The sequence below is a fragment of the Hippoglossus stenolepis genome, chromosome 8 (genome assembly GCF_022539355.2).
Source record: "Hippoglossus stenolepis isolate QCI-W04-F060 chromosome 8, HSTE1.2, whole genome shotgun sequence".
Classification (NCBI taxonomy): domain Eukaryota; kingdom Metazoa; phylum Chordata; class Actinopteri; order Pleuronectiformes; family Pleuronectidae; genus Hippoglossus; species Hippoglossus stenolepis.
The window spans coordinates 17797464-17812316 of record NC_061490.1 but is presented as its reverse complement, the minus strand read 5'-3'; the positions used below and the strand labels follow the sequence as shown (position 1 = coordinate 17812316).

The following is a 14853-nucleotide window of genomic DNA, read 5'->3' as shown; positions in this document are numbered from 1 at the left end:
CCCAGTGGATTCAAGGGCATTTTGAATTTGAAACTCCAGTTCTGAACGTGTTTCTATTAATAATTGACCAACTGATAAGGAGCAGCGTGTAGATCGGCACAAGCAGCTCTCTAATAGAAGCGAGTCTAACATAAACATCATGTGACGCCATTGGCTGGAACCACATGGAGTGATCTGAATACAGTGGGATTCTGTCATGATGCAGCTCAAACACACACACACATAAACACACACACATTAAGAGATGTAACTAGTAGTAGAGGAATTGGGGGGATATAACATTCTGCTCTTATTGATTCTTTTGTTTTTTACTTGTATGTGTTATTATTATACTAGATTCAAAATGTCACATTATTTAAACATTTTTAAAAACTACTATTTGTAGGTGTGAAATCTCCTGCACAAACAAACTGAGAGAAATAACCAAAATATGAGTAAAAGGCAATGACCACATTATAGGAAACTAAATCACATTTTACGAAATTACTATTAAGGAATTAAAAAGGAGAGGATTGTCCTAAAAGTCTACAGTAACAGGAAAGAAAGACAGACAGACAGACAAAAGGCCTAACCCTAGCCCTGACCCTGACAGAGAGGGATTTGACGAATAAAACTTCTACATCTTGTACCAACCATACAAATATTATTTAATTTAAGAAACACAACAAACAGAAATAATATAATGCGCATCATGTGAGACACCATTGAAATGTGCACCCCCCCATTCCGTCTCTTTCTGTTTGTCTTCGTCTCACTCTCTCCCTCCGAGGCCTGCTTCACCCTCCCCTGCTGTCTACCTCCTCGCCCTCACTGTGTGTGCTGTTAATAATTGATGGTCTTCACCGACTCAAAGGGTAACAGGTCTGGGAGAAAATGTCTCACCCATTTCTTTATTTATATACAAGTTTTTTTTCTTCAGGCTCAGTGTGTCTGTGAATCCACCACAAGTGTTTCTCGTTGAGCCTCCGTTGATCGATGGCGTGAAGAAGCCCTGACTGTAGGTTTGTGGCGGCCGATGCACCTGCGACCATTAATGCTGCCTGTCTGTCTGGCTGACAGCAGGACAGAGAGGAGGAAAGGGAAGCTCAAATGAGTGAGAGGCAGGGGGCAGGGAGGAGGAGGAGGAGTGACAGAATGATAGAGTGAATTAATTCAACCTTCGCCAGAACCTGATTGACTCGGCAACAACCTGGCATGTGCACTCACAGTGACACCAAAGCCATGGAGAGAGAGAAGAGGAATGACGTGTCCTTCTCCAGAAAGAGAAGTTTCACTTTTGGGGCATATGGAGGGTGAGTAAAAAACCCAATGCAAAAAAATAAACGAGTAGCTAAAAACACAAAATGAAATAACATTATTTGTTTTCAGATATAAGTGATCCAGTCAGTTTCAGATGATCTGTTTTCCTCTCTGAGTACTTCTCACTTCCTTGTTTACAGTGTGGACAGATTCACATGTGGGGATGAGATGAGGTGAGGTTTGATTATCCGCTACATCACAGCTATTTAACGTTCAAGCTTTGGCTGCACGAGAAGCAATGCATTGTGTCCTGTTGTGTAAACCAACCTGTTGCCGCAGACCCGATTCTGCAGAAGACAACTTGTTGGACATCCTGGACTCTCCTGCCAGTGACAGCAAGCCTTTCCTCTCCTCCAGCAGCAACCTGCGGGTGATATCATTATCATGTTCAGCATTCACGCTCCCCTCTTTACTCTCATTGAATCTACTTAATGCATCTCCCCCATTCTGTGAATCTGGAAAGTTACTTTCCACTTGCAGCTGAGTCATTTGTCATGTTCCTCTTCCTCCTCTTTTCTCTCCGTCTGCATTTCTGTCTGACGCCTGCTGCCTGTTGCTCATATCAGGACACGGAGCTGTTTGAAATCATTGAAAAGCTGCAGGTGAGTTACCGTACGATTGATCTGGTGTTGTGTGTTTGTGTCCGGAGATGCCTGCGGCAGCACAACTTTCTTATCATCAATGTTCCTCTTGTCCATCAGGGCAGCAGGATCGATGAGCAGCGGTGTGAATTTCCTCTCCCTCTGAAGGTTAGTCTTCAATCTGAGAATAAAAAGCACAGAGATGACTCCATATATGGGCGTGTGTGTGTTGACACTGACCTTTTCATGATCGCCATAACGTTTGTTTCCCAAAACAACGAACAAGATGGGCCCTCATCGTCAGCGTTATCAGCTGCTCCTTTGTTTTGTATGTTTTAGTCTCAGATTCTAACACTGGGCGGAGAACTGCCACTCATTCTCCCTTCAAAGTTGGGGGGCTACTGGCTAGACCCCCCACTGGAGCGGCTCGTGGACTTGAGTCCCACCTCCTCCCACTATGGCCTTGACCCAGAGTGCTACGACATCATGGAAAGAGATGGAGAGGCCAAAGTCTACCGTGACTTCTTCTGCTCAAGGGTTAGTCGACTCAGAATAAAGTTTTATTTGGGGAAATAAAATCACCAATATGTATGATTTAATCTCAACGCAGATATCACTTTTCCTCTCCAGTATCATCATTCATTCACAGCGGTGGATCCGTCCCTGGGGCCGTTGGTTCTCTCTGTGTGTTTGGAGGAAGAGGAGAACAGGCTACGGGTGATTCTGAGGTTCAGATCTGTTAATCCAACAACTTAAATACAACAAAAGCATTTTCACAGTCCGTTGTTCACCTTCATTCAAATATGTATTTAAACTAATTGTTACCCCACTTGGATGTTTGAGTGTCAGTGCAAATATGACAAATTTTTCTCATCATTATTGTTGTGGAAAATACAAATCATTATTTATTTTATCTGAGGGGGTTTCAAATCTTCTTTGAATGGACCCATATGTTGTATTTTTTGATTTCCAGTGAGTGCATCACAGAAAAGGATTTATTATTTTGTCTCGCAGAATGAAGGAGTGCTCTCTGCACGGAGTTTTCTCTTCGTCTCTCTTCCCCAACATCCCATCTGCTGCCGAATTAGCAAAGGTACCAGACTCCTTATTCTGATACAAAGAGAAATCAACACTAATATTTAAGTAAAAGCGGCAACATGATGATGTAAACATGCTCGGAAACGAATCACAGAAGTTATATCAGAAAAATAAAATACTTAAATTGTCATCAGTAAAAATTACAATATTTGAAGTGTTTTATAATGAATTTTAGATTAGATTTCACTTTTAAAAGTATAGAAATTTAAATATAAAGGGGCATAAAAATGAGGTGCTCAAGTAAAATACCTCATATTGTACTTCAGTGAAGTGCCTGATTGACTCAGTACTTTGAGTCACAGATGATTTGTCAAGAGATGTGTATAAAGTCAAAATGAAATTCTTTTGTAGATGCTCTGTGACAGAGTGACTGTCTCAAAGTTTGAAGTGGTCAGCTACCTCAAGGTAATGTTTCATCTTTATTAATAACTAAAACAAAAGACCAGTTATTCTAGATGAATTCTCTCAATGCTGATCTCCTGTCCTTGTCCTTCAGGCTCCAGAACTGATAACTGCGTTCGACGAGCACAGAGTGTCTCCTAATTTCAAGTTTGGCATTTTGTACCAAAAGGATGGACAGGTGAGGACCCTGTATCTACAGTATGCACTTTTATTAAATATAATTTTGATACTAAAATAATTAAATATTTGATGATGTGGTATTTGAGTGAGGTCAATTTGGCCCCCCTGCTCCATTTTGCCTGGAGCCCCCAAACTCCCTTGAAACTCTCTTGACCTCTCTGTCTCTCCCTCAGTTGACCGAGGAGGACATCCTCAGCAACAATGACGAAAGTGAAGAGTTTAAAGAGTTCTTGTCTCTTTTGGGAGAGACGATTCAGCTGCAGGGATTTACTAGGTAAAGTATGTCGCTGGTGGTCAGTAGTAGAGGAGACAGATGCAGTGTGTAAAACATTTCTTCTTCCCTCTGCTTTACCCAGGTTCAGAGGAGGACTGGACGTGTGTCATGGTCAGACAGGAAGTGAAGCAGTCTTCACTTCCTTCCATGGAAGAGAAATCATGTTCCATGTCGCAACCAAACTGCCTTTCACAGACGGAGACCCACAGCAGGTCAGTCACTGTCTGAGTCTGATGATTCATCTTCGACAGTAACTTGAACAGGCCCTTTCTCTTTACTCCTCCTCCTCTTTCATCCTGCACAGTTACAAAGGAAAAGACACATCGGTAATGACATCGTAGCTCTGGTCTACCAGGAGGGTCAAACCCCTTTTCTCTCTGACGTCATCAAGTCTCACTTCCTGCACTGTTTCCTGGTGGTGCGGAGGATTCACAGGGAGGAGGAGACGGATGGAGCTGCGTACCAGGTGAGTAAAACAACGGACCACACTCACACTCAATGTACTCCATGGAGCGAGTGGAACCTTGTTTGGTTTAAAGTTTACTGATTTCCTCGAATATTAAAAAAGCATTATGAAGCCCAACTGATGCTGAATTTGGAGATGATGTTGATATTTAGATAACAATAAATCTTTCCATCCATCCATACTGCTAACTATACTGCTTATCCTTGAAGGGTCACAGGGGGGTTGGAGCCAAACCTTGCTGACATCTAAGGGTCGACATAAAGAGACAAACAACCATTCACACTCATATTCACACCTATTAGAGTCTCAAATAAACTTAAATCCAATCTGCATGTACTTGGACTGTGAGAGGAGGCCAGAGTACCATGGAAAACTAAGAAACGTCTCGCTGTTACGCGACAGAGCGAACCTCTGCACTGCGGCACTACTAACCCATTGTAGATTTTATGGTGAATTTTATTTATATATTTAATGTTTAAGCTTAAGCAGAAAGTGCAAAAAAAGAGTGATATACAGTGCAGAAAAAAAGGTAGAGAGAGTGGAAAATTAAACCAGAAAACAATAAAATTCACCTTGACATACACATTTTGGAACATGACAGCTTATTAATCAACAGAAAGTATGAGATTGTAATAGATCAAATAAAATGGGATCAATAATATTAAAATAGGATAAAATGGGGCTACAAGGAGAATATCTTGAGCATCAATGAAACCAACAATGGGGCCCGAGTAGCTGGTAGAGTGTTCATCCTGTTTTACGGCCCTTTGATGCGAGTCATTCTCTCTCTCTCTCTGCTTTTTCTGTGTCTCTCTACCAATGCTTAACCAAATAATGCAAAAAATACCAAAAGAACACCAATAATATGCAGGTAATTTAAAAGGATAAATACATAATATTAAGAATGTTTTTCTTTAAATAAGGAGACCTTGTATGTACTCAGCAGCAGGATATTTTACAATTAAAAAATGAACTCTGCACTGCTCCCTGGTGGAAGAACAATTCAATGGAATGGAATATTTTGTTCTTAACCACCACACATATGTATATACTGATCTATATGTGTGCTGAGCTAATATTAGCTCACAAAACCAGTTGGTTTATTAGTCATACTTTCTCTGTATTTCCTCTTCCCAGGTGTGTGTCACAGCCAGAGAGGATGTTCCTCCTTTTGGTCCGGTCATCCCAGATCCTCCCCTCTTCACAGATGTAAGACAGAATAACAACAAAGGCCAACAAGTGCCACTGAGTCAGCTGCTTTTGTTTTCCTAAATACGTCAAGAAGTCAAGATAGAATTTTCTACTCAGAATCAGGTCCAGCAAGTTCAAGAGTAATGCTGAACCGTAGAAAAGTCATTAAAAACAAGTGTTTGCTTCAATATTCTGCCAAGAAACTCTTAAAATATAAAGAATTCTAGTCAGAGTTTTGTGTATTTGTACTACAGCTGCTCCTCTGGTTCAGGAAGCAGGGGATCATGGGTAATATCAACCGTTCAGTTATGTTTCAGTTCAGTGAGTGGAACTACGCAGTCGAAGCTCCACTCAACACATTGATAGACTTAGTTTTTTTCTCTGCATGAAAACCACTTGGTCGTTCTGGCACGGACCCCAACAGAATGAATCACCACATGTGGCTGCAGAGGGCGCTGTTTCTCAGTAAAAGTCACACAGTGTTCCTTTGACCAATTAAAGATTATTGACCTAATAAACTGCTACGCCTTATTTCCCTGAATTGTTGCTGTTGTCTACATGTCTGAGAGGCGTCACATGTCCTGGTTTCCTCTGTCCTGACTTTCAGCGTTCTCTGTTGAGAGGATTTCTTCTGACCAAGCTCATCAATGCAGAGATTTCCTGCTACAAGGCCGAGCGCTTCAGCAGATTAGAGGTAGAAACAGCACAACAGATGTGTTTTAACTGAATCCACGTTTGCTCGTCAGAACTGATCTCTCTGCCCTGTTGTGTGTTGTGAGCTTTCCCTCTCTCCCCTTTTTACGAAGCTCCGGACTCGTTCGGCGCTCCTGGAGAGCTTGCAGGCTGAACTCTCTACCCGCTCCCAGTGCATGGTGGGAGATCCATCACTGTCTTCTCTCCCCTGCTCTGAAGGCGTGCGGGGGGTGTCTGAGGGGAGTGGAGGATTCATTGAGAACTTTAAGGTAAATCTGTCTTTGGAATTTCTGAAACCGTTCAATGTTCGGTTTCACTATTTAAAATCACAACCCATTTCTCTTCTTAGAGAGCCATCAGGGTGCGGAGCCATTCTTTTGACACTCTTGGGGTCCCAAGGAAAAGTGGTGGCACTGCATCACAGAGGCCAAGGGTAAAAATTTACAATGAGATGGAAGATGTTTGATTCAACAAAGGTTTCACCTGATAATCTTTTCTATATTTCTTTACAGGCAGAGAAAGATGGAGAGAGGTAAGAAAAACGGGTGAAAAACAAATCCTTTGAACTTAAAGGTTGATTAAGTTATATATACATGTTCGACAAAGTGTTTTCTCTGGTTTTCAGTGACAAATCTCCAGGACCTCAGCCTGCTCTCACTGACAGTTATGGACCAGCTGAACTCAAGGATCAAACTAGTCCTCAAGAAGAGACATAAAAAGACATTTTAATTTATAGATTTTAGACATAAGTCTACATATAGATCTTTCTAGCCTATATGGTTAATACTTTACTATCCAGATGGATGAAATATGTAAATAGAATGTAAAAGAAAATAGTATTTCTGAGAATATAAATAATTAATTGTCATAGTAGTAATATTTTAGATTTCTTTAAATTGTATTTCAGAGAAATTGACAACATATTAAACGACCGAAAAAAGGCCTGGATTAAAAAAAGTGACTTCACTGCTCTGTTGTTAGTTAAGCAAACATTTACTCCAGTGTGTGGAATGGAGAAAGAGGGTGAGGAGGAAGTTTCTTTGTGAATCCAGTTGATATACAAACATGACGAACCAACATGTTAGAAAGAGAAGGATCAATTTGTAACACAGCTCCAGAGCAATCGCTCACATGAGAAAAGAACAAGATACAAGTTCCACTGAGGAAAACTGTTTATTATGAATTAATCTACATATTCCAAAAGGAGTGAGAATAAGTACAAATTTATTTAATCTCACCCCTTCTCCATTAGTCCATTAATTAATAATTATATCATACTTAACCAGCTTTCTAAAAGTCAATAAATATGTTGTTTACCTGTGCTCTATATTGCATATAATGTACACAAATATATATAAATAGTAAAAAAAAATGCTATATATATGTATATATATAAATATACATTTGTCCAAACTCATACACATACATATCCAAAATCATTATTTATAGCAAAAAGAGAGGAAGATAAACTAAGGAACAATAAATATTAAGTGCCAAATAAAGAAACTTTTGTGATTGTCAACTCCCCTCCTCATCCCTGCACCTTGTGAACAACATATCTTTGTGCTTCATTTTAAACTGGGTTATGTTTGGACATTGTTTTAACTCCACTAATAACAATAATAACACTAATAATAATAATAACGAAGTGAAATGTTGTGAAGTAAAAGCATATTCAAATTTCACTTGATTCTTGGCAATGCTGGAAAATACATGGTGAAACACATGTCATTAATTAGACATTTTAAAGAAGAAAGATTGGCTTTTTTTTCGAAACGTGTCAACCCCCGGACCAGTAGGTGGCGGTACTACACCTACAGCCTGCCTCAGTAGGGAGAAGAAGAGTGGCAGGTTTGTGGCAGGTTGTCTGAGGGCGGATCGGAGGAGCAGCGCTGTGGAGGCTGGAGCTTCATGTCACTCACACTAACCTGTTGTTAACTTAACACTCAGTAACTACTGTAACTACAGTAACTACTGTAACTACTGTGTGAGGTCGAGTCCGTTGAAACCAGCTGAAGGGATTTGAGGTGACGTGTTTCCCTGGATCCACACCGAGCAGAGCAGCGGGCAGGTGAGATGAACTTTAACTGGGTTCTGACTTCTCTGATCCTTTTCTCTGGGTCATTAATTAACACGTTACATAAACTCTACACTTATATTTAATAATGTGTTGAGCTCGTGTGTCTCGGGAAATGTTTCACCCAACGTCCTCTAACTATTGTAAAAGGTCAAACCATCACTGTATCTTATTCTATTTTATTTTTTATGATTTCACGCAGTTTTATCTTTAATTTATCTGTAATGTTTTTCTCTTTCAACTTATTTTGCACTAAATCTACTTTTGCATTATTCCGGTGTGCACTACTCTCATCCTATGCACCGTGTGCCTGATGACTGCATACTATGTTGTACTGTGTACTATGTTTTGAGTACTTCATAGGATGCGTACTTATATGTAAGTAGTATAGTCTAGACAATAAAGTTGACTTTGACTTGAGTTTTTAAATTTTCATACAGATTAGTCCCTTTTATTCCTTTTACCTTTTTTGTTCTTTTGAATCTTTCTTTAGTTTCAAACTGTTACTTCAAATAGTTTTCTTTTATCTTTATAAAGTATCTTTTTGAATGTCTCTACAGCAGCTTGAATCTATCCTGTGTGTGTGGAACGTTCTTTATAAATAACACGGCCTTGCCTTACATTAAAGCGAAGCGTCTCTGTTGACAGAAGTGAGATCTGAAGATGTCATCCAAGAAAGTGATCGAGTTGTTCTACGATGTGGTCTCTCCATACTCTTGGCTCGGCTTTGAGGTTTGTGTGTTTTTATATAAAGTCACAGTCACAGACTTTGGTGTTAACTGAGATAATAACTCCGGTGGTTTGTCTTCACAGCTCATGTGTCGCTACAGAACTGTGTGGAACGTGGAGGTCAAACTGCGTCCTGCTTTCCTGGGCGGCGTCATGCAGGGATCAGGTCTCCCCACAGCACGTTGCATTTTCACATTATTATTGTTGTGACCTTCTCATTACTGTCGTTATTCATACCCTGTTTATCTGTCATTACAGACAATAGGCCTCCTGGTATGGTTCCAAATAAAATGGTGTACATGAACCATGATCTGCAGCGCTTGTCAAAGTACTTTGAGGTTCCCCTGAGCCCTCCATCGGACCCCGTTGAGGCCATGTTCAAAAAAGGTACTTACAAGCAGGATCTGATGAAATCTATACAGTAATGTGTATTGATGTGAACATGGGTGGATTCATCTGTGTGGATTGTTTCCTGTTGTTTGGCCATAGTTTATAGCCTTGGCTACCAGTCAAATTCAGGGCGTTGGGTTTTCTTCTCTCAGGTTCCTTGTCTGCAATGCGATTCGTGGCAGCAGTACAAGAGAGGGAAAAGGATGGAGACAAACAGGTGGAGCAGGTGTCCCGGGAGCTGTGGAGACGAATCTGGTGTCAGGACAAAGACATCACTGAACCTGCGTCACTGTCTGAGGTACCATTTTATCCATCCTTTGTTGTATTTAAAAAGAAAAGGCAGCAATATTTATTGAGCCTTGTCATAGCTGACAACAGTGTCAGATGGGATTGGCTCCTGCCCACACGTGACCCTCAAAGGATGAATGGTATAGATGATGGATGGATGGATGTTACCTGTCGCCTTTTTTTCTTGCAGGCAGCGAAGAAAGCAGGTCTGTCTGATGATGAAATTAAAGCAGCGCTGGAGTTGTACAACACAAAGGAGATTAAAGACAAGCTGAAAAGCGCAACGCAGGATGCACTTGACTATGGGGTCAGTTGTCCTTCAGCTCCTCTTGTAGATTCAGGCAAGACGCACAAGATGTTTTCATGTAACAAACAAAATATGTCCTATTGTTTCCCCCCAGTCGTTCGGCTTCCCCATGATGGTGTGTCATATTGATGGAAAACCAGAGATGTTTTTTGGATCTGACCGATTTGAGCTCATGGCCCACCGCCTCGGTGAGAATACTGTTGTACTCCGCATCTTTCACAAACCAACACATATAATGTAAAACTGAAATGATAAAGATTAACATCTGACGCAGTCTTAATCTACTGTTGAACTTGTCTGTACTTTAGGCACAGTGGAGTTCAGCATCATTAGTGATTAAAGCTGGAGCTGTCTGGTTTTATTCTGTGTTTCAGGAGAGAAGTGGCTGGGACCTGTGCCTCACAAGTCTGCTGCCAAGCTGTGAGATGGAAACTGTCTTCAAACATGTGCTCGAAGATTCTTGAATTCTATCTGTCTTTAATGATGCCTTTAAACTTCAAAATTCACATTTTGTAAGCAGTGCCTTTTTAAACCAATCAGCAGATTTCCAATAACCAATAAGTAGTGTGAATGATGTAACACACCATTGTGCTGTTTAATATGTGACAGTTAAAAAAGGGTGACTTCTCCTGGTGTTCTTCTCGCTGTGACCCTTCAGGGGCTCCGTACGTGAATGGGTTGTGTGGCTGAACACACACAAGAAACAAAACTCCCCGTAGGTATGAATGTTCGTGTGTGTTTGGTTTTCAGGTTGTCTGCCGGCCGGCCCCCTGGTCACTGTTAATTATTTTGCCCAGAGGTGACGGATCCGTCCACAGTCGTCAAAGTCGACCTCCAGGGGAGCACAAACATATCGTTTTTGTGGCAAGATTGCTTTTTTTGATTGCACATTTTTGTTGCTATTCTCCAACACTATTAACACACAAGGATTTCTTATTATTTTATATTATATATTATAAATGGTTAACAATGCAGGGTGAATAAAATATGTGTTGTAATATTACAAATTATGTCTTTAAAGGAGAATTTAAAATTGTTGACAAATATGAGCACTTCAAATAGCTTTACAACGGCATCATAGCTTGACATAAACCATTTATTAATTTTTCTTATAAAGGATAAATATGGTGAATAGAATTAAACTAATTAGGGCCCGAGCACCGACAGTGGGAGGCCCTATTGAAATTGTAAAGATTATTCTTATTAGGGCCCGAGCACCGAACAGTGGGAGGCCCTATTGAAATTGTAAGGATTATTATTACTATTATTATTATTTTTTTTTTTCAGGCAAATGAATTGGCTTTTTGAGGGCTTTAACATGCTCAAATCGTTACCAAAGTTTGCAAAAAATTAGAAAGTGGTGAAAATGTACGTATTCTGGAGTAATTTTAAATTTTACGTTGTTACTTTTGTTTGTCCAAGTTTTTACCCCTCTATTTTGAATGTAATAGTTTTAATAGATTAAAGTAGGCTTACCTTATGCTGCCACCAGATGGCAGTCATAAACACCTCTTGACTCCATAAATAACTATGTTTCTCAACCATTGGGTTCAGACCCTCCAGAGGGTCACATGGTCAATCTGAGGGTCTGTGATATGAGACATTGAAACATATTTTCTGTGTTTGCAAATGAAGTATGAGGAGATGGTGTTAATTGGTAAATTTCCAGGTATCTGATGTGTTACATTTAGGATCAATATACTGTTTGTGTTTAGTGAAATGCAGTTTTGCATTGTGTTGTAGTGTTTTTCCATGTTGCTCTTTGTTGCTGCATATTGAAAAGCCAACTCACAGTGTGTGCTTGTCACCTGGAGTCAGAGCTTTCACTGTGGGCTCAAGTGTTTGTGGTAAGATTGATTAAAGAAATGCTTTATGAGTTGAATGGCAGATCTCTGTAAATGGCTATTTCAGTTGATCAGTTGAGTCATCCTTGGCTTTGGCCCCAGCTGTTAAAAGGGATGGGTGATTCATTGCATTTCAATTACTGCTTCAAACGATTATGAAAACAAAGTAGTCAACATAAAACAATAATTTATTACCAGCAGGGGAATATCTTCCAACTCACTCTCCCTTCCCCCTCCTCCTTCTCCTCCTTCTCCTTCTTCTTTCTCTCCATTTGCTCTTTCTTTTCCTGCTTATTCTTCTCTTTCTTCTCCCTCTTCTTCAGTTCTTTGCTCTCCTTATTCTCCTTCTCTCTCTCCAGTTGCTCTTTCTTTTCCTGCTTCTTCTTCTCTTTCTTCTCCCTCTTCTTCAGTTCTTTGCTCTCCAGTTGCTCTTTCTTTTCCTCCTTTTTCTCCTTTTTGACCTTCACCTTGTCCGAGTCGGTCTCAAAGGTGAGTTCCTGAAAAGACAGAGACAACATAAGTGTCAACACTTTCTTCCTCAAAGTCTAAACATGAAACAAACTTACAATCCATATAATTCAAATCTAAAATGATCTGATTTAACGTACCTGAAGCTCAATGTTCTTCAGTATCAGGGCCTCATGCTCCTTTACAACTACGTTCTCAGCAGCCTGCTTCTTCAGTGCAGTGTTTTCTTTGTCCAGAGCTGAGTTTTCAGCAGTCAGCTGCCTCTCTAGATCAACTTTCACTGCAGCCAGAGCAGCGTTTTCTGCAGCCACAGCAGTGTTTTCTGCAGCCTGCTTCTTCAGAGCTGTATTCTCTTTGGCCAGAGCTGAGTTTTCAGCAGTCAGCTGCCTCTCTAGATCAACTTTCACTGCAGCCAGAGCAGCGTTTTCTGCAGCCACAGCAGTGTTTTCTGCAGCCTGCTTCTTCAGAGCTGTATTCTCTTTGGCCAGAGCTGAGTTTTCAGCAGTCAGCTGCCTCTCTAGATCAACTTTCACTGCAGCCAGAGCAGCGTTTTCTGCAGCCACAGCAGTGTTTTCTGCAGCCTGCTTCTTCAGAGCTGTATTCTCTTTGGCCAGAGCTGAGTTTTCAGCAGTCAGCTGCCTCTCTAGATCACTTTTCACTGCATCTTTTTCAGAGATGATGTGCTTCATCTTCTTGTCAAAGGAAATCTCCATCGCCTTGACCTGGTTGCACTTGTCACTCAGCTCCCTTTTCACCCTCTCGATCTGATCGTTTGAGACGAGAACTCAATTTGTAGATGTACTTTTCTTTGCCCTTCAACACCAGCTCCAAGCTCGTCCTCCAACTCTGTCTGCATGGCTCTTCCAGAGTCAAAGGCCTGCCCTGTTTGGCGGAATCAATCTGATCCTGCATGGCCTGTTTGTCCCTCTTCCACCTAGCATCATTTGTGGACATCATGCACTTCAGTGCCGCATTTTCCTGAGCTAGCTCCATTCCCTCAAATTCCATTTCCTTGATCTCTCCATGGAGGAACTCAATCGTTTTGGTGGGAGATTCCACATGATGTACAACGGACTGAAAGACACAAACATACATATAACAGGTAAATACACACTCCCATCATAAGTTTGGATACACAGAAAAAGACAAGAGGTCTTTCATCTTCATCTCTAATGATCCACACTGCTGAATGTAACTTTAACAGTTACATCACTTTCATCAATTCATTCATTATCTCTTAAAACATTGATCATCACATGAAATTGTTACGAGTTAATTTAAATGCAGTTTCTGCATTTCTCTTAAGTACAGTATCTCAACACTAAAGTGAAAGTGAATTATCCTAAACAGAAGCTGCATAATATCCACAGAGACTCATTTCATGGAAAGTATTGTAACACACAGACCGCAACTGTCAGTTCAGACTGAATGTCAGGTGACTGATGTGACGGGTTTATTGAAAATTCACAGACAAAACATGAAATAATGAAATAAAATGTAAGGTGGTCTGAAGATGTGTAACACTAAAAGTGTCTCCTGATTAGAAAATCTTACCTCGTTTCTTAAGTTGTGTCCCTTCTTCATCTTGGCTGAACACAGGTACAGGGTAAGTGTTGTAGAGAAAAATGATCCGTTGTCTTCTAATAGTCTTGGTGTTTCTTGGAGCTGTTGTCTTCTCCCTGTCTTGGACTGGTAGCAGTGTTGAATATGAAGGGTCAGGTTGGAGCTGTTATCCTGTCGCCGTCTCAAACTCAACTGACAAATTTCTCCTCCAGAGTTCAATAAATAGGGTTTAAAGAGGGTTTCATACGTGACATCAAAGGAACAGTTGGCTACACAATACAGGCCCTCATGCTTGTGTTCAATAGGGCCTCCCACTGGCTCCTACTGTTCGGTGCTCGGGCCCTAACTAGAACACAGGCATGAGGGTTTCAAATGTGACATCAAAGGAACAGTTGGCTACATAAAAACAACATTGAATAAAATATCCGTAGGTCTTGAATTTCCTGCAAAGTTTCATGATCTTTTGAGCATGTCTATTTAGGGCCCGAGCACCTCCGGTGGGAGGCCCTATTGTATTTTGAAGGATTTGTATTTCCCTTTTGGGGCTTTTTCAGGGCCTAGACATGCTCAAATTGTTACCAAAGTTTGCAGGGAATTCAAAACCCCAAAAAGTAATTGTATGCTGGAGTAATTGGAAATGGGCGTGGAAAAATGGCTCAACAGTGCCATCTAAGGAAAAGCCCTCAGTTAGCTTTCACCGATCTTCACAAAAATGCCCAGAGGTGTATCATGACAAGACAAACAAAATGGTCAGAGGTGCAATTGGAAAGAAACAACAGGAAGCCCACCATTTTGACTTTAGTGGCCATATTGGCCATTTTCCACATTTTTACTTTGACGAACTTGTCGTAGGCTTTCATCAGATCAACTTCATATTGAGAAGAGTGTCATTTAAACAAGATGGAGATAAAAACTAACTCAAAGATCGATTTTTCGTCACACGGTGTGACCGTGGCATGGCGTCAAAGTTTGATTACACGCCATCAAAACATGAGGTTCTGTA

At 40.7% G+C, this 14853-nt stretch overlaps 2 protein-coding genes across 3 annotated transcripts; both read left to right on the top strand.

Annotated features, from left to right (window-relative positions):
• The first annotated feature begins 1174 nt into the window (after window positions 1-1174).
• rap1gapl (RAP1 GTPase activating protein-like) lies at window positions 1175-7339 on the top strand. Its single transcript, XM_035162661.2, has 19 exons — window positions 1175-1292; window positions 1440-1472; window positions 1579-1669; window positions 1866-1901; window positions 2001-2048; window positions 2220-2417; window positions 2511-2608; window positions 2895-2973; window positions 3330-3383; window positions 3475-3558; window positions 3734-3834; window positions 3917-4046; window positions 4139-4300; window positions 5438-5509; window positions 6099-6185; window positions 6298-6453; window positions 6534-6617; window positions 6697-6716; window positions 6810-7339. Exons 1-19 carry the CDS (start codon window positions 1195-1197, stop codon window positions 6898-6900), a joined length of 1722 nt encoding a protein of 573 aa, XP_035018552.1. The 5' UTR covers window positions 1175-1194; the 3' UTR covers window positions 6901-7339.
• A 672-nt stretch (window positions 7340-8011) lies between these two features.
• On the top strand, window positions 8012-10982 carry LOC118113241 (glutathione S-transferase kappa 1). 2 transcript variants are annotated; one of them, XM_035162760.1, is made up of 8 exons: window positions 8012-8255; window positions 8910-8993; window positions 9075-9156; window positions 9249-9377; window positions 9533-9678; window positions 9859-9975; window positions 10070-10163; window positions 10350-10982. In XM_035162760.1, the coding sequence occupies exons 2-8, from the start codon at window positions 8925-8927 to the stop codon at window positions 10397-10399; spliced, it is 687 nt and encodes a 228-aa protein (XP_035018651.1). In that variant the 5' UTR covers window positions 8012-8255; window positions 8910-8924; the 3' UTR covers window positions 10400-10982. The 2 variants fall into 2 exon arrangements, with proteins under 2 accessions (XP_035018651.1, XP_035018652.1); XM_035162761.1 differs by having other exon boundaries at window positions 8890-8993.
• Window positions 10983-14853: the final 3871 nt, after the last annotated feature.

What these genes read in the sequence shown, in the direction of transcription:
- rap1gapl (XM_035162661.2), top strand. Translation starts at nt 1,195, where the DNA reads ATGTGCACTCACAGTGACACCAAAGCCATGGAGAGAGAGAAGAGGAAT. An exon ending in CCTCCAGCAGCAACCTGCGG is followed by an intron (nt 1,670 to 1,865) that starts GTGATATCATTA and finishes TGCTCATATCAG; the next exon opens with GACACGGAGCTGTTTGAAAT. An exon ending in CTGCATCACAGAGGCCAAGG is followed by an intron (nt 6,618 to 6,696) that starts GTAAAAATTTAC and finishes ATTTCTTTACAG; the next exon opens with GCAGAGAAAGATGGAGAGAG.
- LOC118113241 (XM_035162760.1), top strand. Translation starts at nt 8,925, where the DNA reads ATGTCATCCAAGAAAGTGATCGAGTTGTTCTACGATGTGGTCTCTCCA. An exon ending in CGGCGTCATGCAGGGATCAG is followed by an intron (nt 9,157 to 9,248) that starts GTCTCCCCACAG and finishes CTGTCATTACAG; the next exon opens with ACAATAGGCCTCCTGGTATG. An exon ending in AACCTGCGTCACTGTCTGAG is followed by an intron (nt 9,679 to 9,858) that starts GTACCATTTTAT and finishes TTTTTCTTGCAG; the next exon opens with GCAGCGAAGAAAGCAGGTCT.